The 27531-nt window shown below is 39.5% G+C and overlaps 1 protein-coding gene across 1 annotated transcript; it reads left to right on the top strand.

Annotated features, from left to right (window-relative positions):
• The first annotated feature begins 2236 nt into the window (after positions 1-2236).
• On the top strand, positions 2237-24391 carry LOC135712629 (major royal jelly protein 1-like). The gene is made up of 5 exons (XM_065235585.1): positions 2237-2343; positions 22764-23017; positions 23087-23274; positions 23333-23500; positions 23561-24391. The coding sequence occupies exons 2-5, from the start codon at positions 22786-22788 to the stop codon at positions 24323-24325; spliced, it is 1353 nt and encodes a 450-aa protein (XP_065091657.1). The 5' UTR covers positions 2237-2343; positions 22764-22785; the 3' UTR covers positions 24326-24391.
• The last annotated feature ends 3140 nt before the right edge of the window (positions 24392-27531 follow it).

Here is a 27531-nt window from a genome sequence, read left to right as displayed (position 1 = left end):
TGGAAGATACGTAAACTTTCATGAACGCCAGCTCTAGAGATCTCAGGGGAAGTTCAGATATCTGAAGGGCAGTCCCAATAACTTCAGGAAAGTCCAGACTTTCGAGAAAGCTAAAAATCTATTAATGTTAAATCCTATAAATTCAAGATAGCACCACGAGCTTCAGTCTAGAAAACTTCTGAAAAGTTTAAAAACTTCAAAAATATTTTCAGGGAAATATACAGATTTTTATGACAGATCCATTGATTTCAGAGCAGTCCCAAAAATATCATGAGAATTTCGAGAACATCAGCCATGTAACAATTTTGGTTTTGAAGAGTTTTATATGGCTTAGAATGGACTTGAAGGCAATTACAAACCGAAAACTTTAGGAATGTTCTGAGATGTTCAGGGAAGTCCTCAGAATTTCAGACAAGTTTAATTTTTTTAGGAAGTTTCATGATTTTCAGCGATGTTCAGAGTATTTCGAGGCAGATCAGAGAACTTTAGAGCAGTTCTGTTAACCAATTGTAGCAGCTATCAAGAAGTGAGGAGGAATTATAACATATTCCAAGAATTTAAAAAGTGTTCGAAATAATTCTGGAAAATTGTGGGGTCTTCAGAGAAGTCCCATGAATAACAGAAAAATTCCAGAAGTCCAGAGAAGCTCAGGGAATGTTAGAGATTTTGATGGAAATTTGAAGCTCATGGAATTTCCAGTATGTATTCAAACTTCAGGAATGTTGCGGGAGCTTCAATATGGACGTTTCCAATAACTTCCGGGAAGCACTGAAAACTACAGAAAAGTCTAAACTTTCGGGGAAGTTTAAAACTCTTGAAGAATTAGTAATTCTGTTTTGGTTTTTCAGTCTTCGAGAAAAAGTGTTGATCACAGTTTTATTATCCTCAACAATTCGATCCAGGGGATGATATTTTCATCAGGGCTGGTTTGAGATTAAGATCGTAAAGCATTTTGCACTGAACAATGACTTCGGGCATTAATCATCATAGCGTTAAGATCCACCGGTTAGTATTTTTGAGTTCTAAGATAAGCTGACTAGTTTTTTCCGTACCCTAGTTTTAATAAGAGGGAGCTAAAGTCCATCCTTAAAGAGGACGCATGGATTTGAAAAATCAGTAACCAGCTCTCAATTTACCATTTGCCACTTCTTATGCGGTTTCCCAAATAAACGATTCATGTGAAATTTTTATACAATACATACGCAAGACTATGACAGAAACACCTCACCATCTGTCAAGATAAATAAAATAAAATATTTACACAAAGAAAAATATGCAATTATACATCTAAATTAATGACATCAATTCCAATGCATGTGAACTAGATTTGTTCAGAAATTTACAATGTAAAAAATGTGTTACCCTTATAAATAGCGTCATACTACAACCAGAATTACGATTGAGTCCTAGCTCAAACTTTAACAGCCGTGGCACGTGATCAATAAATCTGTCATTTTCGAATATCCGACACAGTTCTTCTATTCAAATCCAGATGAGCCATATACCGGAACCGGTCTGTCCAATAAACCACTCATAGATTCAAACAGCTGTTATAGCCTGCATCTAACAGCGCAAAGGTTCTGCTAATCACTGCTGCAAAACTACAATGTTTCGATTTACACCGTGCCACAGAAGGTTACTAGCGATTTTTTTTTTCATAAATCAATCAACTTTTACCTTTTAATCCGTTTGTGTTTGGTGCGCACGCTCGCAACCGGTCATCCACTTGTATACGAGTAATGCGATCCATGCCGGTCAAAGTTCCGGTTACATGGAATAAAATTATGTTTACAACATTTCCCGCATTAGGTCAGATTGCCTTTATCCCGAGCTCCTTCCTATGCATCATCGTGCCGTGCTGCTGCATTGCATTGTTTTCGAATCGATGCCATCGCGATCGACCTAGCCGATCCTTGCCGATTCACTGCGATGCGACCAGTGTTGCCACAGATACAGATTTCCCTGAAATGAAAATTTTCGATACAGAAATCTATATTACACATTACACATTAATACAGATTTTGGGAAAATATCTACGGATTGATACAGATTTTTGAAGCTGAAAATCGAAACATATTTGTGGTGATGAAAAATGTGGCATCACTGAATGCGACGCGATCGTTCTAGTCGGTTCGGATCGCGTTCGGTACCGATCGCGCCCACGGTCACAATGAAATCGATAAAGTACTCCGGTGGCTCGGTGCGTTCCTCCAGTCGATCCATCGAAGGCGTCCCGTTCAGTTGTGTGTAAGGCAACCTGCTACAAGTGGTGGTGATCGCGGCGGGTGTGATCGTTTCTTGAGATTTAAAGTATTTGGAGCTTGCGCTTTCCGAGTGAAATAGGTGAGAGGGTGGCAAAGTGTATACGGTAGACGGTGCTTTTGCGAAAGATCGACGTAAGGTTTTCACGGGTCTGTTGTGCTATCTTTCGGTTGCATGGCAAGTTAATATACGGCAAAGGAAAAGCATGCGAAAAAGTGTCCAGTGATTTTTAAATACGCTACGGTTTGAACCTCCAACCAGAATGCGGTTGGTGCATTCTGTATGCAGTGATGCGGATACTGTTATTCTCAACCGGGGCCATCAACAGACGATACACATTTTGTGACGACAACGCCGTTGTGCGTTCGATTCCGCGAGATTGTTTTTTTTGGAGTAATTACTGCATTGGGTGGTGCAACAAGTTGTGATTCTGCAAATCGAATCGAAAATCGGTTAATTAGAGGCCGCATAAGTGAGTTTGGAAAAGGTGGTTGAATGCAGTGGAATCGATCGTGAATGAAAATAACACCGTGCCAAAGGATTAAGAGATGTTTATTCGGTAAACAATCATATGGACTGGTTGCCGGAAGAGATCAACGGAACACATATTTAATGCAAATTGAATTTCTTTGTTTAAAGGGATAAAGGCGAAATGATGACTAAATGCACATTTTCAAACGCGATTTGATTTGTTTTCGATTTCACACATGACGATCCGGCAGATAAGATTCAATCAGTAGTGTAATGTTGACTACACTACAACTATTGCGATTTCAAGATTGGAAATAACAAACACAGATGCAGTTTTATTCAAACTATAAAAATTAAACAGATGAATACGACCATCAATAACGCAGCAGGAGGAAACAGACTGAAGGCATAATATTAACGGTCGAAGATCATAAATTATTGCAATGCGTCACCGCGGGATAAAGTTCGATTGCGAATTTCGGTTATAATTCGGAAATGTGAAAGTTAACTGACATTTAACGGTTTTCGGTGACCGTTATTAATTTTCTTGCCATTCCGTTCCAGTGTAGCATGTCATGAATATGCAAGCAGCAGTTAATGGCCATGATTTGGTGGCTTGTTTATTATTTATGCACATGCGATATGATTAAGCGGCAACAGGGCATTTCCGAAAGTGTCCTCCGAAATATCTTCCAATCTACCTTATTATACTCAAAATATAAGATTAATTGATTAGAGCAGCCTTTGAATAGAAGGCGACTCTTAGGCCGCAGCCACTAAAAATATTGGTGAAATCGGTGACAGCTTTACCGTAGATCCAATAGCCCATTTCAAGAACGCAAGAACTCCGGGGCCTCCCTTAGCTAAGTCGGTAAAGGCGCAGCTACAAAGCAAGACCATGCTGGAGGTGGCTGGGTTCAATTTCCCGGTCCGGTCTAGGAATTTTTCGGGTTGGAAAATTTCTCGACTTCCATGGGCATAGAAGTATGATTGGACTTTGCCACACAATTATACCAATGCAAAAATGGTACAGGCATCGAAAGCTCTCAATTAATAACTGTGGAAGTGCATCTAGAACACTAAGTTGAGAGCACGCAATAAGCTAATATGCGATATGCAATAAGCTTGAAATGCGAAGAAGAAGAAGAAGAATTCCGAAGCTATTTCCACACATGTTAAGGCCCGCTCCTATACATTATCGATGCTAATAAACAACTGATAATGTATTGAAACTTTCAATCAAGCACAAGTGCCATTCTTGATCGATGCGTAACAGCGACCGTCACGAAAAGGTGTAAGCTTTTTAACGCTTATAACTTTGTCATTTATGGATGAAATTTAAATCCAAATACACCAATCGATACGAAATAACTCTCCAACTCTGCTATAATAAATGCTTTTCCAATTCTTTTCTAAAAAACTGTTGAAAATTTGCAAAAAAAAAGTGATGATTTTATCACTGTTATCATGAAATAAACGTTCTCCCCAAACCCAGTCGTCATAATCAAATATCATTTAGTAGAATCTGAAAAGTTATAAAACAGCGCTGCTTTTGTGCCACAACTCATTTTCGATTCGGACGGCGGCTGTGAAGCTAGCAGCAGCAGTAGGAAGACAGCGATTCCTGTCAAGCGCGCGTAGCGTTCGAGTTTTGCACCTCGAACCTTGCGCGTCGTTCTCGTAGTGCCGTTGCCTTCATGGCACAAGCGCTCCGAAGTGAATCAACCTCCTTGTCTGAGTGATAACGATCCCGCGCTCTACAAATCTCGATTACTTTTTCGAAAGGACATATCAGCTTTTAAACAACGCATTTTATCGTCAGTTTCGCGTAACTGATAACTCGCCCACGCATTCTAACACCACTATATCAGGTAGGGAAACATTTCCCCTATCTGATGGTAGTGTTAGCATGCGCGGGTGAGCTACCAGTTACGCCAAATCAACGATCAAATGCGTTGTTTACAAAAGCTCGTGGTTAAACGTGACATTTCGTAAGCTATTTTCAATGTTCGAAAATCCCGGAAATTGATCGATTTTCAAACATAACTCAGCCACGGTTGCCAAAATTTAACTTCTAGTCGATCAGAAATAACCACGCTCGGATAGCAGGGTTATCCAAAAACTCATCTGTCACTTTTAACCACGAGTTAAATTTAACTCGCCCATTGGGGCACAGCCTTGGAAGTAAAATTAGGGACCATCCATAAATGAAGTAGAATTTGTTTGACCAATTAACCGCCCTTCCTCCTAAGCGCTCTAGTTAAAGTATGGACGACTGTCACCACTACGTTATTTATGAAAGTTCCCTAAGCATTGGGCAACAGTGAAAATCAGCAGCACACACACAAAACGGGTTGAACATTTATGCGAAATTTCGGTATTGATCGTGAATATCTCGCAATCAGAACATTTAAGCTTGATATCCCTCGATTTAATTCTCGATACATTTTTTATTTATTGATTGATTTAAAAAAACTAAATAGGGTTAATTACCCCATTTCCGGCCTATTAAGCACAACCCGCACTTAGTCTTCCTTAATCTAGCGCAGTTTAGCACCAAACGGAATACCTTTCCGTACGTACCATAAGATTTGATAAAGAGAAACCAATCGTTGAGATATTGTCAAAAGTCTAACACTTCTTTTTGACGCCAAACTCGGCCTACGGATTCTAAACTCGGCCTAACGCTTTGAAACGCCATTGAAACGCCAATGAATTCACTTCGGCCTATCGAATGAAGATAAAACGTGATTCGGTCGGAGCGCTTCTTTTGTTTTTGGGAATAATGGGTGCAATCCTTCAGATCACGCGTTCTCATTGACTTCGTTCCGTAGCTTATTAGCTAAAGTATCGTACCAAACGCACAATTGACTTGTTAACTCTGAAATCAAGGATTTATTTGAAGTTTTCTGCTCAATAGGCCGAAGTAGTTCTCTACCCTATTGTTTTTTTTTTTAAATTTCGTGCGTTTTGTGAATGCCCATCCATTATATTGCATAAGAAAACGGGGTGTTTCTGTGGTGGAAAAAAAGGATTTCCCTACATAGATTACAGATTTCTGTACCAAGCACTGAAATTATCAGACGGTACCTCTATTTATGGTTGTATGGAGGAAACGTCGAGTTTTTTTCAGTGCTAGGTACTGAAATTCGACAGTGAGCGTTCAAACGGGCCTACTTGTAATGATCGATTCTCTTCATCGATTCCCAAGTAGCAATTCTGGTTTTATTAGGGTTCTGTAGATCATGATTTAGACTTGTAGAATGCTTTAAACCCTTGATAAAACTCGCAATGTTACTTGGGTTTTCTCTTTACATTGCTACAGCTAAGCGGAGCAATTCAATGTATTCACACAGCTTAACGTAGTCTACGTCAACCATACGGTCGTGTCTTGTACAAAACCCCACCATTTTTTTTTCTCAAAAAACAATTAGGTACCTACAACTTTTTCTCAGATGTCATTTTGATCAGATCATTCATTTTCTTGATATGATTTTTTGAAAAAATAAGCCAATTTTTGAATACGCCTTTTTCGAAAGTTACTCTGGAGGAAAACAAATCATATTTAAATGAGAAATGCAATCATATGAGTAATGTTCCATTCAAATCGGAAACACTCATGTCCATCCGGTTTGCTTTTTGGACTGGAAATGCTCCATAGTAAAATATTACGCATGGCAAATGTGATCGCGATTTTGTATGGGATATTATTCTATAACTCGATAATTCACAGTATTTTATTAACAAAACTCACAATGGATAACCCATTCCTCAATTCATTTTTCACTTATTTTAATTATGGAAAAGAGTTGGTTACCACAACTGAATTGAATATCCCAAAGATTACTTCCACATGATGGAAATCTCGCCTAACTTTTCAAAAGGTCCCAAGTAACAAATGTAAACAAATCGAGTTTATAAATGCACATTGTAACATTTCTACCTAAGAACATTATGCACACTTACACATTCAGATTAATGTCAATTGAATTGAGAAAATTCTAAATTAACAAAACGTCTGAAGTAAAAATTTGCATTAACGATGTTTCACTGTAACATAAGACGTTTGACTATGTTCATCAAGACAAACGTCTGAAGGATCAGAAAAACCAAAACAGTGCAGATCTGTACTTCGGTCCTTTGTGTTTATACGAGTAAAACGTCTAAAATGTTCAAACAAACCAAAACAATGTGATTTTTCACATCGGAATTTTCATGTCATGCATTTTTCTACTATTTCCGCCGGGGGGGAGGTGGGGGGGGGGGTTGACAATTATCCACGGCCCATACAAATTTTAAAATTTTTATATGGACAATTGTCTACGCATGGGGAGGGGGGGGGGTCAAGCATACCGAAAAGCTGTCTACGTAGTGAACAGCCCCTAAAATAACACTGTTATCAAATAAAAAGCAGCTCACGTGACCACCAACGATCGACCAAAACAATCTGTGGGCAGTGTTGCGATATACCGTTAAAAAAAAAGTTGATGCATTGTCCAATACTCATATTGTTCGTTTAACTCGTATAACTTAAATTATGCACTCATAATGCTTAAAAACAAAACAATAATGTTGAAAACATAAATGACCTATGTAACTGTGATTATAACAAAACGTCCTATATAACATGTCCAATGTACACCTGACAAGAGCAAAATGTCCTATGTAACATTTTTTACGTTTTCATTGAAAAAAAATGTATGAAACGGGTAGATTATAATTTCAATTTCAATTTTACTATCGCATTTTACTATTAAAGGTCTTAAAAATGTCAAAAGTTGATTTGGTTTAAAATAGTATCAAAAAAGATTTTGTCAATCTTCAACCTCGTTTTTCTCGAAAAGAGTGAAATGTTAGATAGGACCTTTTGAAAAGTTAGGCGAGAAATCATATTTCAATCCATTTTCAATAGGCATTTGCAATGCACCAGGCATTTGAGTGCACCAGGCCATTATGAGAGGAAACGTCAACCAAACCGTTTGTTTACATCAAAATGATGATTTTTCACATCTCAAATCAATGCACAGTATATGCAAATATCCTTTGGGAGAGGTTTCATAATTCATCATTTTTATCAGCAAAATATGTAGAAACACCAGTCGGGATCACTGCAAATCCAATACCAAAAAAAAACAACATTATCAATATCTTTTCTCGTCTATTGTGCTTTGCATGATTTTTAGACTTCTGTCAAATATATTATACTAGCTGAGTGTGCCCGGCCTTGCCCGGGATTCAATATTAGCTTGAGTTTATGCACCAATTAAAAAAAGCATGATATTGTACGTAGTCCCCCCCCCCCCCCTTATCTAAGGGGCTACCCCCTATGACCTCTACATGCTAAATTTGGTTCCATTTGCTTGATTAGCTTTGCTTCATTTGTATGGGAACCCCCCTTTACATAAGAACCTTTCCCTGCCCCAAAAACCCCTGCATACAAATTTATACGCCGATCGGTTCAGCAGTTTCTGAGTCTATAAGGGTCAGACAGACAGACAAACAGAAATTCATTTTTATATATATATAGATAGATTAACAATAGAGTTCACTCTTCGATTTTCCATACATCACGCAGGGGACATCTATTGACTTCTCTGATGTTTGTGAAATGCAGAAGTATTAGCAACCGGTGAAAACTAACGATTTTAAACTGGCTCACAGTAAACTAGCATATCGGTCCCAAGTACATCGACGAACGTCCCAATTCTAGTACTACACTATGTTTGTTTTGATTCGCTATGAAAGTTTGAAAGATAAAATGAGAGGTTCGTGGATTTTTCTATGTTTCGAGAGGTGCATCGATTAGCTTGCGATCGAAGAGAGTACCAGAGCTGAGCCAAAAAGTTGAGCACGTTTCTTCGGTACCTTCTAGTCTTAGAGTTACCACTATGGTATTAGCATAGAGGTAACTCTAAGACTAGAAGGTCCCAAAGAAATGTGTTCAGCTCTGGTACTCTCTTCGGTCCCAAGTTAATCGATTAACCCCTCGAAACATATGAAAATCCACTAACCCCTCATTTTATCTGCCAAACTTTCATAGCGAATCAAAACAAACAATGTGTAGTACTAGAATTTCAACTAGAATGGGGTACGTTAATCGATTGCTTGGGACCAATAGGCTAGTCAAGTAGTGAGCCAATTTAAAATCGTTAGTTTCGTATTGATTGTTGGTATTAGTGCAGAACTTTGGGTAAGTTATAAGTATTAGTACAAGAAAACCTTTGAATTTACCCAAAGTTCTGCACTAATACTTGTGCAATTCACAATCGTCAGAGAAGTACATCGGACGGAGACGATGTTCGCGGAGGATTTGCACTTTATACCGTGCCCAGTATCCACAAAGTCACCAATGAATGGTAGAAGTTAGTAATCCTACACACTTAAAAAAATTGATGTAAATTTAGGTGCTCTGAGACTGACATATACGAGCGTCAATTTTGACATAAAATTGAGTCATAATAGACGCTAAATTCAGCTCAATCAAACGTACTTTCGAACTTTTCAGTCTCGGAGCACATAATTTTACATGAAATGTTTGTTTACGTCTCATCCTTTATGTCAAAGATGGATTCCGTCACGTGTAATATTAGGTATTTCTAAGTGTGTATATATAGAGATTCGCGGAAGCGGCCATTTTGAGCCAATCGAGCAGCGAGAACTGTCAAAATGTGAGCCAAACGAGCATTCTGCAGATTAGAAAATATTTAGAGGATTCTTATTCCTTCTTTGACTTGAAAAGTATTGTAATCTGGGGGGAAATAAATTCAAACTAAAAGCAAATATGTATTATAGGGGAAATGGATGTAATGTCTTTTTTTTTTTGTTTATTAATTTATTTGATAAGGCTCAACCGAATTAACTTCACAGAGCCGAGGATTCTTGGTCACTATACAATACATCTTAAAACTATAGTCAAAAGGTACAACACAATAAACACTTTATCTTCCGCTATCCAAAAAGCCTCCTCCATCAGAACTGGATCCTTCTAGTAGTTTCATTGTATGGCAAATTGTTGTACGCCAACGAGGGTCAGAGCGCGTCCATTGCAGCAATGGACGCAAAACGTGGTCAGCACTCACACACTCATCACGAAACGGTTGATTTCCAAAGTCGACGACGCATCGACCGAAAGAACTGCTGATGAAGAACAATGAGGAGGACCACACAATGGTTGCTGCCGAGAAAACAGACGATCGCGTAGCACACATCGAGAGTGGCCTGCTTTTGTCGACAGCCGAGTGAACACTGGATGTAATGTTGGCAATCGACTAAATTTTCAATAGCGGTCAAAAATATCCATTAGTACCGTCCAAATGACGCGTTCATCTAGATCAAATTGATAAATGGCAAATTTTTAGCGAAGGGCCCAATCTTAGATCCATAGGCCAACATTAGAGCCATTTCCTCTAGCAGTAAAATGCCTATGACATAAGAGAGTTTTATAGTTTAACAATTATATAATACATTGTGAATGGATAATTTTTATAGATTATTCAGTTCGGATAATATTGCTGATTGCATCTGCAACAGGACAGTCCCAAAAATTCAAAAAGTGTGATAAAATGCACGATTCCCTCAAATCGTTTTGAAGTCTTCGGAGCACTTATTGCTTTCTTATTATAAGGAATTAGTGCACTGAAGACACCAAGACGATTAGAAGAAAAATCGCACTTTTATCACCCTTTTTAATAATTGAAAACGCGCTTATTTGTCCAGTTTGGTGTGAGGTGCGCAATTAAACTGTACACACTAATCGAGTCAGTACGGTTTTACTGAGTTTTTGAATTGCGGAACTGTTCGGTAAAAGTTTAAAAATCTGTGGAAACTTTATTAATCAGTAAATTTGTTCCAAACTTGTACATACTTAGTTCTGTTAACCCCATTTAATGATAGAAAATAAAATTGGTCGATATCATTGATTCCTTACGGATAACGGTCATTTGAATTTTTACCGACTTTTTCAGCAATTCAAAAACCCAGTAAAAAAATACTGACTCCTGTAAAAAAATCTTAGTGTGTAGGTACGCAATATTTCTGTTTTTTTCCAGCAATATATCGTAATTAATTAAGCAAAATACAATTGCTTGTGCTCGAAGTGGTACTGTAAGAAGCATTAAATTTTAACTAGATACCACCAAATAATTATCATCGTAACATACACTACACGAACGCATAGAATCCCCTAGGGAAAAATCAGACGGCAGTCCGACATTTTTTTTTGCGAACTTCAGCGTTTTCTGGAAACCGGAAAAAACTCACAGTGTTACACTTCGTTGCAGTTTCACGACCTCGGTTAGGGCAAAACATGGTAAAAATAGACCACCAGTTCTCTGAGAGTTCAAACAAACTCATACCGTAGACAACGATAAAGTCACGCACAAAGCTGGAACATTTTGCTCCGCGGGAAGTGTTGGCAGCTTTTGTAAACAAAACATATCACGTTGCCAAATCGTTTGATAATATTTCCGCGAATCTCTGTATACAGGATTACTACTAGAAGTGTACAGTGGGTGGGACTCATTCTGAGAATGCTGGCTGGACAACAATCCCGCAAAGACCGTTTTTGCCCAAGATTCATCGAACTTACAGGTCATACGTATTGCACAGTTTGTGGGCAAACGCATTGCGGGGAGGGGAAAGGCAGAAAAACTCGTGGAAGTCAATTTAAAGGGACAAACACTGGTCGAGTTATATTGGAATACATTGTAAACGGGACCTAATAGTACGTTCAGACTATAGCTGATATCATGTAATATAGGCTATCTTGATATCAAAAGTCATACGATTTCCGGTGAAAATTTGCATAATGAGTGCTCATTACAGGACAGCCTATACGTGATATAAGGTATAGTCTGAACTTACTATAAGGCACCATATAAAGGGACAAAACAGTCAAAATGGTCGCTTGTTTGTTTTTTTTTTGCGTTGTGATTAACCTTAATCTTCGACCAGCCTTGGTAACGCCTCGAATAAGGCTTGTACAAGACACAGTAGCGCCAATGCCAAACGAGTTATGTTGATAGATCTGGTGGAGCAATATTAAGATAGTGTGTCCATCACATCAAGTCAATTATCATCGAAGGACAAAGGACCAACCAACGTTATGCTTTGTCATGTTGACAAATATCAATGGAACAATATAAAACGGCGCGTCTAGTCCATAGTCTAGTAAACTACTAAACGATCAATAGCGTTACGCAACGATTGCGGTGACCTTACTCACCATCCCATATCGCTCGCTTCCCATCTATTAGACCATGAACGTCTCATGATCCATCAATTTTTCGAAATTCTTCGATGCGTGGAATTTCCACCCATCATCTTCATTCATAACAACTGCACTGAATCGAAAAGCCGCCAGTGTGGCCTATATGTCAAATTTACAGAAGGAAACTTTTCCACCAATAGCGACGACATTGAAAATCGAAACACAACCGTGCAGAAAAAGTGAATTAATTTCCCACCCGTAGTGAGTAGGGGCGACGGCGGCGGTGGCGGCGAGTTCGCGATCGTGTCCAGTGTCAAGTGCACGCTAGTCAGTAGTAAATTTTCACATGACGCGCTATAAAAGATATTGCCACATCTTTCGTTTCAAGTGTAACTAACTGGGTACCTGTACCGGTAGACCACTCTCGGTTGGTGGTGGCGTGGCGGTAAAACGATCGGCACACGGCGAATTATGCTTGACATCCGGTTTGGCGTGGTTTTTTTTTTGCTTCTCCGTCCAGAGTGAAACTGTATTCTAAGGACTGTATCGAAAATAAGTTGTAGACAAATTCAAATCTCGTTATTGGTATTAGCTAAACAATCTTCACTCGGAGGCGAACCATCCCCAGGCTGAAAGCCTACCTAATAAAGAAAACCTAAACTAACAAGATTCATTGAAAATGCCAAGTCATAATAGTTATGTGTGTTCCATTTTTATCGAATACACCCTTTACACAGCAAAAAAAATAATGTTGATATCACATCAAAGTGGATGCACTTCAATCGTGTCAAAAATATGGTGTAACATTACTTGCCAAAAAAGGACAAAATTATCATTAATACAGAGCATGAACTGACATTACGCTGCTTGACCATAAAAATTACATGAGATTTTCGACATGATTGAAGAGCATTCACTTGGATGTAATATTAAAATTTATTTGTTGCTGTGTAAGACTTCTAAAATCTTGGAATAGTCAAAAACATACTGGAACGATGCGTTCAAAAAACACGAAAAAACACGGTCCGGAATTACATAAAAAGAACTAGTTAAATCTAAGATGACATCAGTCCCTTAACTAATATGTTTTATTTGATTTTGTGAAGTGAACTTCTTAAGAAGGGCATGCACGAGATTTGCACAGCCGAGTGCTCGGCAATCTGTTTTACTGAGATCTCAGCAAAAGTGAGTTACTGGTTACTACTGGGTCTTGGAAAATGCTTTACTGATACTCAGTAAATACCGTCATGTTTGCAGAGATTCTAGTAAAATTAAGTGTGTGACATAAATAATTGAAAAACATTTTTTTGCATTTTAAAATATTTTTTAGGGATTTTAAAAGAAAAAATGTTTACAGCTTTTTTTTCGATACAGTCCTTAGTTGGTAGCATGGCTAACGAATTATCGACGGATGCCGTGATGGGACGCTTCGCAATAACACGGTCTGTAAAAGGTGTTTCTGTCGAGTCTATATGATAGAACCGAGCACTTTGGAATCAAGTGTAAGTTCAAATAATTGGCATTTGTAGCTACTAGCTCTAGGCGTGACTGTTATTGCTGTTTTGTCTGCTTGTTTACCACGATTCTAATCTTCTAAGTAGGAAGATTAAAGCAGACGTTCCTGTCTGATCGGTTTTTTGTTACCCTCCGCGTCGTGTAATGACTCTATTGCGATGATCTCGGTTTATCTAAAATGAAAATCCATACCATTGTGTTACATCACGATGTAAAATAACCGTAAACAACAATGATAAGTAGAATTCAGGTTAATGTTCCAATGCTTTCAAAAATAAGAGTCCTTGAGCAGATCGACAATCATCGAGTACCACGTCGTAGCAATTATCATTCTTTGAAGAATACAGAAAACCAACCAGTCGGAGCAGGTTTTAAGTTCGCGACCAACACCCAGTCAGCCACACATTATAGGCTTCACACTCATGGCACTGACTGTTGTGAACGGCTTTCCCTTGAGCCAATTGCCCTTGTTGATTTGCGAGGCTTACCAACCAGACACCTGGAACACGTTCTCTCTCTTCGGGTACGGCATGTAAATGATAGGACGTAAGAAGTGACCTGTTGCAATGTTCGAATATCGTACATCGGTACTGACTAATAAGTGCGGAAATGGATTTCAACAATGCTAAACTCCTGCACCTTTCAACATTTCATAATAATTGCCTAATAAGTTAAACTAAGCGACCCCATTTAAATGACATAAGGAAATGGAATGTTTTCCATGATTGAGTCATTAGAGAGCCAATAAACGGTGTTCGAACAACGGTTAGTTTAGGTTGCCTTTGACACATGTGACTTGCATTGTTCTGAAAGGTGGATCGTTATTCTGTCACTCGTTGCTTACGACATGATAAATGGAACTCGTTTGGTTTATGCGAGCGAATGCACAAGAACCGTTCCGCCAGCGCGCACCGACGGTTAGTTGGCGTTATCGACGGCAGGTTCTGGATGTTGTTGGTTGTAGTGCTAAGTTTTGCCATTGTCACTCAAAGAATTGACTTTCACATAAACCTTCGTCTAAATCTCATTCATTTTTAGTCAGTGACAACGATTCACCTGGTAACAAAAACTGTTATTGTGAGCATTTTTCTTCACATTATTATTTTTTTCGTTGATTTGTTTACCATTGTTACCGACGCCAGGAAGGCAGCTCCCACACCTGGACCGGGGACACCTCAGAAAATCCCGACGGTGCCGACTGGGATTTGACCCAGGCTCAATAGGCTAGTCAAGTAGTGAGTCAATTTAAAATCATTAGTTTCGTATTGATTGGTAGAACCTCGATTATCCTAAGGTTCAACTTACTTTGGTGTGGTAATGAGAGAGAGAAGGATTAGTAATTTCCATTTAATTCCACTACCTTATTTGCTTATCCTTGACAGATACGCGTATTTCGTCTACAATGTGCAGACTTCTTCAGTGTCTTGTACTAATACTCAACTTTTTTGGTGTGGTGTCGAAAAATTCCAATTCATTTTTTTTTTCGATGCATCGTTTTAGATTACAAAAAAACCTCTCGTCCTTTCATTCCTTTTGCTATTTTACATAAAATTACGCGAGCCTTTTGGAATTTGAAACGATGCGTCAAAAAAAAATGGATTTGAATTTGTCGACAACGCAGTAAATTGAACCTCGACTAGTCCATCCATTTTCGAACCGATTATTGATCTATTGGTCTCAAATGAAATAATGGCATAGGATTTATCCAATATGACCAATTAGGTTACCTGGCACCCATTGGCGTAGTTAGAAATTTTACTGGGGGTGGCCTAGGGTGGACCTAAGGCGTTTTTTTTGTCTAATCTAATCTAATCTAATCTAATCTAACACCAACACAGCCAGTTCTTGAAAGCATCCTGGAAAATGATATATATACCTACATCATTTTTCTTTTCTATTTGATAACTGTTTCACATCGAAGATGCGTCACACATATCAAAACGGCCAGGCCTACTGTGTAGCATTTAAGGGGCAAGATGATTCAGAAAACATCGGGCCTGATTTGAACACGATGCTTCAGAATCCTATGAATGGATGAAACGTGAAAATCTCGTACCGTACGTTCCGATTTTGGTAATTATATGATTGGTTGGTCGTTGGAAGCATCAAAGCATCACTTAGCTCCATTTTCTTCTGACGGTTGGGGCATGAGCACTAACTCTTGTCCTTTTATGACTAATGGTTATAGCGCCATTACTCGCTTTCTAAAAAGAGAAGAGGGAAAGGAAAAGGAGAAGGACAAAGGAAAAAAAATATGTGAAATCTATGAACATAAACAATATTTTTGATTTGACATATACAATATAGAAATGCATAACGGCGCGGTGGTCACTACCCGAGTCTCAAGTCATAAAAAGAAACAAGGACTAAAATGTGATCCATTGATTACTGGAAAATCCTGATTCCCTTGTTTGAAGTTGTCACAACTAGGGTTCGGTGGTAGAGCACCACAAAAAGATGATCTCCCAACGTTACTGGTTTGAAAAGATAAAAATTTACAAAATGGAACGAACTCACCAAGTTTAACCAATTGAACCTGAAGGCTGCCTGACATGTGTTGATGTAGAAGTCCAAATTGTAGACGAAGTTTGACGAAACTTGACGAAGAACAACATGAACTAGTCCGATTTATGGTAGTTGCGCGGAATGTCTTCCGTCGATTTGAGATAAACAAATGTTCGGATGTATGTAGTCGATTTTTGATGTTCATTGGCAAGCCTCGTGGAGGTTCTACCTGGCTTCGGAACAGCTTCTCTGCGGCAAATAATAGGGACCTAGAATGAAGAACTAGAAATTGTCTCCTGGACCTAGTTATGGCAAGATCAGCGACCGATTATAGATATAAAAAAAAACTCCACGGAAAAAAAACAAACGTCAGATTCGAACCGGACCTATGGCGTATTTTTTTGTTTTGTTAAACTTCGGTTAAATAGAAAATCTGGAACTGCCATTCAATCAAAAGGATTCAAGGCTATGTATTTGTTATTTTATTATCCTGTTAGGTCCAATAATCCTATTATGGCGAAGCCTAATATTATTTCAATGGTGAAACATTAAATTTTATACCCTCCCCTTGGCTAGTTTTTGCACCTTGCTGTTGGTGGGCGGGCTTAATTTCATGCTTTATAGTGGAGTGTTGGAGACGGTAGGTTTATGGAGGGCATTGCTGGCTCATGCCGCGATAGAATGGCGTCATGGGCAGGCAATGGGGATTACTAAGCTTCCACTCTCTGATAAACCACTGCATGAGAGAACCAAAGATCTACACGAAACGATAATCAATTATTTTATTCATGTGTTTCACTTATACATTTTTGCCAAAACATCAACCTTATACATTCCATAAGACAAACCACATAGGTCCTATAAGAATGCATAAAAGGTATGTGTGACCGCTTATACATTTCATTTGACACATGATCTTCATTAACTTTTTGCAAGGCGTCTGCTTATTAGTTGACTTATACATTTTATGAATAATCAGCAATAGAAATTTGCCAAAAGGTATAAGGAGATTTCTCCGTGTAGTCTAGCAGTGATAGTATCACACTTGTTACTCCTTTAATTGCGAGCCGCGTCGTAGTACGCTTACGTATAGGCACTGACGTTGGGTGTGATACTGGCGGGTTTTGCCGCAAATCACTCTTATTTTATTTATTTTTACGCAGATAGATTTATTTGGGTTTGCAAGGGAATTATACTATTGAAATATTTCAGAAAGTGCCCAACGGTGCTCCTTCTATTTGCGTGACAAGCTTTCATTGTTGTTTTCATTGAAGTATTACTCAGGAAACAATGTTAAACATCATTTTTGTACATGGTATTGTAACTAATCTTATATATGCTTCATTTTGATTTGGGATAAGTGTTTGAACTATGGCTCGAAATTTCCACTGTGGTGTGCTTCTATTGTGACATACCCATATGTATTTTTGTGGTGCGACATAGTGGAAACGTGAGAGCGTAATTGGAGCTTATACCCTATATAATTTAAAAATCAGCTAGGAAACTAACTTCAAAATGAAGCATTTTAGTCACATGAAGGTGTTACCTGGGTCGAACTAAGATTTATTATATCAAAAGTACTTGAAACACGTTTAATTTTAGATTACAAGCACAAGTGCAGGTACTTAATAAAGCATGGGTTATGCTTGATTAGGTGAATTAGAGCTTTTAATAATTTATTAAATTAGACTAATGAGATATCATAATCATCAAATGAACTTAAATAAGAAACTTCAGAAAGTCTAATGACATTAAGTAGATTAACAAAAGAATTAGGATGGGGGGTCCGCTTAGGGAGGCAACTAACCTTTAAAGTTGTAGAATAAATCTTCTTATTTAGTCTTGAACTTTAAAAAGAAAACGCAGGCAGACCAATAGCATTTAGCAGATTAAAAAGAAGAGGAATAGTTTAGGAAATAAGTAAAAGTAGAGGTATGTGACAATTAATAGCTTTTAAACTTTTGGAGGTATTGTATTCCCCTGAGTTTGTTGTACTCGATTACTATATTATTCTCTCAATCTCTTATATTGGGGGTGACGCCGGCGTAGTGGTTAATATCCATACCTCTCACGCCAAAGTCACGAGTTCAAATCTCACCCCCGGACAAGTCACGAATGACCCAAGAGTGTTAAAGTGACTATAATGAAAAAAAAAAAAAAAAAAATCAATCTCTTATATATGCGGTTAAAGAATTTGAGGTATGGAGGCGAACCAGCCCAAGGCTGAAAGCCTCATTAATAAAGTTAAATAATAATAATAATAATTTGAGGTAACTTATTTCTTAGTGTTCAAATACTTACATTTTTAAACAGCAGTCAATGTTAATCTATGAACTAAACCATACGTAAAATCGATCTTTCCTTATGTGGTATTGATGCATGTTTAACTTTTCGCGGCTGTCGGAATCAACGCTCCTGCGTCTACGGAGCTTACGCAGAAGTGATACGCAATTCGGTAGAACTTGTCAAACGCTTTTGAGCTTCTGTAGTATAGAATTTGTTCGGTACTTTCGCGAAATCTTGAAATGATTGACACGTGCGGTAAAATAACTAAATTGAAACAAAGCTCAACAGTAAAATAAGTAGAATATTTAGAGAGGAAACCAAAATTAATCAACTTGCCAACATAGGCTATCACATTTATTTTGCTAGCACTCTTTGAATGATAATAAGCCTTTTTTCTCGCTTTGGTTGTCTCGCACGGCTTTCGGAATTCACGCGGTTTTCGTAACTTAAATAATTTAGATATTTCGTTCGAAACGGATTTACTTATTCAATCGGTTTGCTACGCGGATGTATCTACGCGCACACGTCACAGCATTTTTTCTATAACTATCATGAAACAATACATACGGAATCCAGTGTTCAAGCGGCCAACATAGGCTAGTCCTTCTGTTGTATTGTCAAAGATAGAAGTAAAATTTATTCAAATGGGTCAAGTCTTGAAAATTAAGCTGTCACGCAGCTCCAGCTTGATACCCAATAAAAAAAAATGGTGAAACATTAAATTTTATTGTTGGAAATGCTATCTGACTAAAGCTTTAGTGTGACAATTGATTAGCTAGAAAATGGTCTTAGAAGAGTGGAGGTAGATAGTTCCGTTACAGTACGGCAGTATGAAAATTGAATAGAAGTTGAAAATGAGCGAAGGGCCATTAATGCGATAGTGCAATTCAAACGCACACTTGCCTAACCAGTACGATGTACGAGGGAATTTGAAGTATGTCTTCAAATCTACAGGCAAAAAAGTGTGTACTTGACTTGCTCATATACTGTCTGCGGCTGTGAAATAGTTCTAGCGACGTTCCAGCACTACCTAAAGCCCCACGTTGCCGAAAGCATTTCCGGTCGATGGTGTGTTATAATGCAATTCTTCTTTACCCAACTATTGTGTTGCTCCTCTCGTCATGGCCTACTTAGTCATCTCCGAGAGAAAGCAGTAGGGTGGTTGTTTTGTCCTGTACCATCACAAGCATTGTTGACGGCTACTACCGCCTTGAGCTGTTACATTCAAAGTGTTTTATGTTACTTCATACGCGAGGTTTATGATTTTCAGAGTTGGTTGGAAATGCTATGTTAGGTAAAAAATCAAGATTTAAGTCCCAAATTTAACTTTAACTCTAATCGAAAGGAACGAACTTCAAACTTGTATGATTCTACCCCGAAACTAGATACTATTTGAATTTATTTCTGCAAAAGCTTATTGGGCTATTTTAATTTTTTTTATTTGAAATGTAGTTAGTTTTGGTTGAACCCATTCGGTACCAATTTATTGTTTACTCGTATTTTATACGGATAAAAGCTTTTTGCGTGTTTTTATTTTCATTTTATTTTATATTCTAGAACATTTACACTATCCTGGAGTGATAATTCGTGACAAAATAGTAAACTAGTGGTCCCTATAGAAAATTTCCAAAATGCCCATAAAATCTAGATTCATCATTCCAGATTCCGTCAGTTTCTATTAGCTGGATTACTTTTCAATTCTTTCTGATCAACCTGCAGTCTTGAAAGAATATATGAGAGACTTCATTTGTATTTTCTAACAGTTGGAGATCTTCAGAACTTGATCAACTAGAAGTCTTGAAAAAATATCCAAAGAACTTTACTAATATCTTCGTCTATCTGGAGATCTTTTGAATATAACCTGTTGTTTTGGAACGATGTCTGAAATAATATCCTGTAACCTAACCTATTCAGCATTTCCTCAACACTCCCTTAAGTTTTGCAAATTGATCCAAAAGATCCATGAATTTATTCCACATTTCATTTTTTTTTTTCATCTCTATTAATTCTTCGATTCCTTCTGGAAAGACCCCAATCATCTGCAAATATTCATGAACATCTGAAAAGTTCTTTGAAATTGAGCGAAGTTCTCAAACTTACTGAAGTAAGATCTCTGACAAACTGCAGTTTCCTAAACTGAAGCGAGGATCCTTGAATATCTCAAAAGTTTGCTGAACAATTTTTAGATCTTCTACAAAATTCCCTGCACTTATATGAAGTTTTATGCAGCACTTCTACGTTCGTCGTTGATTTTCAGCGAAGTTCCACGTATGGAATTTCTCGAACTTGTACGTAATTCCCTGAACTAAAGATTGTACTCGAAAAAATGCAACACTTTCTGTTGTGTATAACTTTGTATTACATGGGTAAACATTTATTAAATGTTGAGCAAAACTAGTTAAGAGTTTAATATTTACATGTGCAAAATTCGTCACAATCTGTCAAGTGGATGCCATATATACAGATTTCTGTACACTAAAAAAGTGGTCGCCCTTTTTTAATTGTATCCAAAAAATATCAAATGAAGTATTTCCTGAAGCTAGAATTAATGCAATAACTAGTTAATATTTGTAACTATTTTTATATCTAATGAGATTAGAAAAATCGTTATTATAATTAAAGTTACAAGGGCTCAAAAAGATAGTGTCCACCTTTATCGTGTACAAAAGTTTGTATATCTGTCATCGTTGTTATCTAGATGGCTTCCAAGCAAGAACTGCTTCGGCAAAAAATTATGGGAGCGGTCGTGGAAAATCCAGGTGGATCGCGAAACAGTTTGAAATTGACAATTCAACCGTGTCCCGTGTGGTAAAATCGTTCAAGGAGACCCAGACGCAGCGGCGAGCTGGCAGCGGAAGAAAAGCGAAGACGACTGACTCCGTGAACGTAAGGAAAGTGAGGGATTACTTCGATTCGGGACGTGGCCAAGAAGGTTAATTATTCCGTCTGGTTCGTCCGGCAGACAATGAAACGGGCCGGACTTCATGTCTTCAATGTGGCCAAATCCCGCGCCAGCGCGTAATGTTAGTACAGCCGAAATGCATCGTAATGGACTACGAGACGTACATTAAAGCGGACGCCAAGCAGATCCCCGTCCTCGTGTTTTTCGTCGGCAAGTCCCGCCTGGATGTTGCGGAGAAGTTCCGGAAGAAGAAGGTCGACAAATTTGCCAAGAAGTACTTAGTGTGGCAGGCGATCTGTGGGTGCGGCAAATTCAGCAAACCGTACATAACGATCGGCACCATCAACGGCCAAATGTATAAAGAAGAATGCCTCCAGAAGCGCCTGCTTTCCTTCCTCCGGTCCCACGAAGGTGACACTCTGTTTTGTCCAGATCTGGCATCGTGCCATTACGCGAAACCGGTGATGGAGTGGTACGAAGCCGAAGGAGGCAAATCCGCCAAACTCGCCAGAACTTCGCCCAATAGAAAAATTCTATGCGATTATGAAGAGCAAGCTCCGGAAAACAGGGTAGGTCTTCAAAAACGACAAAGATTTAAAGAAAAAGTGAATGGAAGTGTGTAAGAGAGATGGCGCAAGTATTGCACAGGATTTGGTGAGTAGCGTTAAGTCATTGCATTTTTTTTTTCGAGCACAGTCTTTATATTGCTTTTCGACTTTTTGTCCTTTTGGCTTTTGTCCTACAACCGGCCCTACACCTTTTAAAATATGTTCAAAATTTCAGAAGACAAATTATCTTAGTAACGTCAATGTTTATAAACTTGCTCGGTCTTGGCTTAATATTTCGGTTAATTGAAAGCAAATTAAAACCTCAAAGTGTTTCAACAAGATATTTTGTTCCCTTATTTCCACCTGCGACGGTGTATTTTTCTGCGTGCAAACATATCTAAGTGCGGCGTGGTCAAGTTACCTACATACAAGCCATGATGCAACAATCAAAAATGCAAATAATGTTCGGCGCTACCAGACGGCAAACCTGAAGCAGGCTCGTCAATCTTATCGATTTCTTCCTAACAGACGTTGTCGAGTCAACCCTCATCGCACAAAAAACGGCTCATTTTGCAACTCATCATTTTTATCGATCATTACCAAACTGTGCGAGGCATAAAGTTCAATTTTCTTATTATTTATTTTATTTAGTTCTTGAATTTTCTTTCGGTAGGGTACACATTGTTCGTAAGACGAAGAAACCCCATTTATTCTTGTTCTAATCTTAAACAGGAGATTCGCAATTATCTATCATTTGCTGGTATCTAGGAACTGGTTTTTCGAAAGGATGTGGGATCATCAACTTTGTTTAACGATCCACCATGTACCTACCTATCGCAATAATGTGATCCTCGCACTTAGAAGCATACGGGCAATTAACCCCACGGCATGCAGAAGCTCAAGCGTGTGGTCGGTCACGGTTTGCTAAACCCTGATGTCTTTATTTCGTGTCTCGTCGACGCTCGCAACATACCACCAACTAACTGCGCGGGAGATCGCGAAACATTTCAATTAGTAAATTACCCACCTCATCATCTGGTGTCCGTTTTATTTGTCTAATTCGCAGCAGAACAACAGCAGAATAGAAGATGATCTTACGACGAGCAACGACGCACGTTGTCATGCTGCTGCTACAACTACTGATGGCCTCTGGGGCCACCGACGCCCAGCAGTACGGCAAACAGCTGCGATGGGTGACGCAGTGGAAGTCGTTGGATTTTGTGTTCCCCACGCCGAAAGACCGCGAGAATGCCATCTCTTCCAGACGATTTATTCCCGAGAACTGCATTCCCCTGGATATGGATGTCGATTACAATAGTAGTAAGATCTTATTTGTGGGTGGGATAGTTTGATCTGCCTCAGACTAAGCATTGCTCGCTATCTCTGTAGATTCACTGCGATCCCGAGTTTTTGTCACCATACCACGTTTCATCGAAGGGATTCCTGCTACCTTGGGAACGATTTCCCCACAAATGGGACCATCGGGACCGCTGATAGAACCCTACCCGAATGCAGCAATTCAATCGACCCCAGATGATGGACGATGCACTGGGATCGTGTCAGTGTTCAGAACCATGGTAAGTCACCGATAATTCGTATCAAACTGGTTTCGAATGACCCATTTACAAACTTCAGATCGATGAATGCAGCCGCCTCTGGATCGTAGACACGGGAAAAATCGGCGATCGAAGAATCTGTCTACCGAAGATCGTCGCCATCGACCTACGGACCGATCAGATCATCCATCAGTATCAGATTCCCGCCAGTCAACTGGTGTGTGACGTTTCGCTACTTGTCAGTATTGTGAGTATGCCTCAATATATTGAATCAAGCTTAGAATTCTAAAACCCGCTTCTTTTCCAGCTTGTTGACGTACGCGACCCACCACCGACGGGAACTTGCTCCAATACCATGATCTACGTTGCGGACGTAACCGCTTTCGGGCTAATAGTATACGACATGGCTCGCGGAAAGTCCTGGCGCGTAACCAACAAGCTCATGAATCCCAACCCGGACCATGGGACGTTCAGAATAGCTGACGATTCTTTTGATCTAATGGATGGCATGCTCACTATGGCCCTCAGCCCGAAACCTCCAGCAGATTTCACGTTCAACTCCGCTTACGCCACCTCGAACAAACGTCCGGTTGTGCTGAGCGATCGTCTCATGTTCTTCCACGCTCTGGCCTCAGTTTCCGAAAGTGCCGTTCGTACGTCCGTTCTGCACAACGATACCCTATGGTCGGAGGATGTCGGTGCGATGCCGAGCGCCTTCCGCGTGATCGGTCGCAGAACCTCTCAGAGTGCACCGGAAGCGATGGATAGCAACGGGAATCTGTACTTCGGTCTGCTGACCCAGATGGCGATCGCGTGTTGGGACTCGACTACCAACTACAACCCGGGCAACTTCAAAATTGTTTCGCAAAACCAGCAGACGCTGCAGTTCCCCAGCGGTATCAAGGTCATTCGCAATCGGAAGGGAATCGAAGAGCTGTGGGTGATGAGCTGTCGGTTCCAGAAAATCATGACCGGTACATTGAACATGAACGAAACGAACTTCCGCATCCAGGCGATACAGATTCCGGAGCTGCTGGACGGAAACCGAACTTGTAGGCCTGGTAGATATTAGAACATTAGAGCCGAGGAGGGTGTGAGGGCCTGCGGGTGCGATAGTTGGTAAGATGGAATTATGTGTGTTTCGAGTCGATATAATTATAAGTAGAATTAGTAATGAGAAGCTGAAATTGTGGCTTTAATCATCCGAAATCCTTACTTACTTACTTACTTATGGGCTGTTCATAAACTACGCAATCATCCACGGCCCATACAAATTTAAAAAAAAAAATGTATTGACAATTGTCTACGCAGGGGTCAAGAATCCCAAAAAACTGTCTAGGTAGTTAATGAAAAGCCCCTTACATACTGACTTACTTACTTACTTAACGGACACGGAATCAGCGCATTTCTTCCATTTTGCCCGCATTTGCTGGATGTCGTTGACTGCCGCGCCGCTTCGTCGAAGTCGCTGCTTTGAAATTGCCCAGTATTTTTCGATTGGTCGAAATTCCGGGCAATCCGGAGGATTTATTAGCTTGGGTATAAAATCGATCTTGCTGGCAGCATACCACTCCCAGAACCGCCTTGAAGTAGTGACAGCTGGCCAAATCGGGCCAAAAGATGACCTTGCTCCTATGCTTGCGGATGAACGGCAACACACACTTTTTCAGCCATTCTTCGATGTAAACTTGGGATGTCGTCGTCGAGGATGTGCCGAATGGTTCCGTTTTCAGTCCACAACTGCAAATCGCTTAGCAAATCATGGCCTTCTTCGCGAACTTGTCGGCAAACACGAACTTGAATCTTCCCGGCACATCACCACGTCCAGTCGCGATATAAAACTTTTCACTGGGAAGGTGCTTAAAATCGAGTTTGACGTATGTTTTGTCATCGATCAAATTGTAGCCCTTATGTTTCGTCAAAACACGGTCGTACAAGAGGCTTGCACGCTTTTTGACCACGGAATTCTGCTTAATGTGGATGGATGTTTACTGGCTTTGTACGACTTGTATCCTTCCCTGGCAATGGTGTTCCGCACCGTTTTAAAGTGGGCGTTGTACCTTCTGGCCACATCTCGGATCAAAAGACCGGGGTTGGCTTTAACGCACCTCAACACCTTGCTGCGCAACGGACGATCCCTGGTTCCAGTTTGTTCGTAGTTCCGTTGATTCCTTTCCACACTTTGGGTTTCCTTGTAGGTTTTGAGCACTCGACAAGCTGTTGTTTTCGGCATCTTCAGCACTTTAGCCAGCTTGGAACCGGACCACTCCGGATTTTCCAGGTGTTTGTGCACAATATTTTTTATTCTTTCGAGTTCCATTTGACGTTATTTATGAACGCGATCGACTACTTTGATAAAACTTGCACCAGTTGTTCTCTATAGAAGTGTAAACAAACCACTGTCAAAGATTTTCGATTCCAAATACTAGATGCGTGCTAGCGGCGGGCGAGGGGCGTACCAATTTACTTTTAGTCAGCCCACTGAAGATATGATCCTTCTATCTTTAAGTACAACCAAATGATGAGATCAGATTTTGTTGGCAATAGTGAAGAAAAATAACGATCACCAAATTTGATTGTATCGTAAGTGGGAAACCTAGGGGCGTCTCACTTTTAAAATGCTTATTGACGATGTATTTAATTAAAAAAAATGCATTTAATTTCCATCGTTTACATCAACCATTCAGTGGGATTTGAACGTCAAAACAAAGCAAGATATACAAACAAAACATGAAGAGAAAAATCGTCTAACCACACCTAGCTCCACACGATTTCGGTGGACTAGAGAATTTATATACTGCGCTGCCAAGGGAGTTTCGACGGTGTTTCCACGCATTGTCGTCGGAGGAGCTTCGGCCAGTGAAGAGTTTGGATGCTGCAAACGTGATTTTCTCTCATTCTTGGTGGAGGAGGTTCTGCATGAATTCTTTTGGAGACGGTTCTAGATGTTGCAAACGCAGGTTCTAGGAAAGTTTTTCTTGTTCGTCGTTTGACTAAATTACGTTATTTACGAATTACGTTTGACTAAATAAATAACAATAACAATTACATACAGTATCCCTAATAAAAATGTTATGGTTAATTTGCTTAACGACGTGTTTGGGCTATCATCCAAACCATTTGCGGAATAGTTCAATCATTTGGGTTATCGTTCGTTTGTGGTATTTTTTTTTTTTTATTAGAGATGACCAATTAAAAAAAATGCGAAAATACAAAATTTCTATGGCATTCTCTTGCGTTCATGGCGGACGAGGTTCCACAACGATTTCGGTGACGATTTCTGATGCTTCCAGCGGAGATTTCAAATATTTTCGACGGATTTTTCTCAGCGGAGGAGGATCTGCACGATTTCGGTGGAGAGTTTTTCTGGTGTGCACGGTCGAGAAGTATGATTTCGGTGGATATTGTCGGTGCTACCATCGGATGTTTCAGGAAATTTCTAAGTCATTTCCTCGTGTTTTCGGTGAAGGAGCGTCCACAAGATTCTGGTGGAGATTTGCTATGCTGCCAACGAAGGTTCAACGGAATTTTGACGAGGTTTTCTCGCAGGCTTAGCACGATTTCGGATGAGGTTTTCGATGTTGACACTGGAACTTCCGGAGGCAGCTTCTGCACGATTTCGTTTGAGAATACCATAGCATGATTTCGGTGGATATTTTGTATGTTACGGATGTTCCGGGGAGATTCGACAGTGTTTTCAAATGTTCACGTCGGATTTCGATGGAGATTTTCGGTGCTGCCAACGGAGGTTCCAGTGTGTTTCATCAGAGTTTATTGCGTTCGATGCTCCCATCGGTTACAGATAATTTCGACGGATTTTTTCCGCATTCTCGGTCGAGAAGCTTCAGGAAAAAAATTCTCGAGTCAAGAGTGTGGATTTGAGCGAACCGATGTGGAAAACAAAATGTTTTGGTAGGAACTGTCACTTAGAGCATCGCGCTACAAAAAAATGCATTTATTTTTTTTGTTTCTGGTCAAAATGAATTTATTTATTTTTTTGTTATAATAAATGTACCACAAGTGATCTGCCTCTAGGGGGAAACAAATTTTTGTGTTACCTTCCTCACAACATTCACAAGACTTCCCCTACTATTCTAGTCATCATTTTCTGTTTATTCATTTGCATCAATAATTAATTTTTCAATTTTGGCTCAATGTCACCTCGTCTTACGGTACGTTTAAAATGCTTCACAAGGGGTGCCCAATCTCGTTTTTGTGTGTATGTGTGTATTCCCTCTAACCCCCACTATTATGGAAGAACTCTCTCTACAATGTCGC

The sequence above is a fragment of the Ochlerotatus camptorhynchus genome, unplaced genomic scaffold, assembly GCF_037179485.1.
Source record: "Ochlerotatus camptorhynchus isolate MF236.1 unplaced genomic scaffold, CSIRO-AGI_Acam_v1.1 ptg000498l, whole genome shotgun sequence".
In the NCBI taxonomy this organism is placed as follows: Eukaryota; Metazoa; Arthropoda; class Insecta; order Diptera; family Culicidae; genus Ochlerotatus; species Ochlerotatus camptorhynchus.
Note: the sequence above shows the minus strand (reverse complement) of the source record. Positions and strands in the feature narration are given on the sequence as shown.

Bases quoted from the DNA above. Each gene is read 5' to 3' on its own strand.
- LOC135712629 (XM_065235585.1), top strand. From the start codon at position 22,786: ATGATCTTACGACGAGCAACGACGCACGTTGTCATGCTGCTGCTACAA. The intron at 23,275-23,332 runs GTAAGTCACCGA...TACAAACTTCAG, and splicing joins TGTCAGTGTTCAGAACCATG to ATCGATGAATGCAGCCGCCT. The intron at 23,501-23,560 runs GTGAGTATGCCT...CTTCTTTTCCAG, and splicing joins TTTCGCTACTTGTCAGTATT to CTTGTTGACGTACGCGACCC.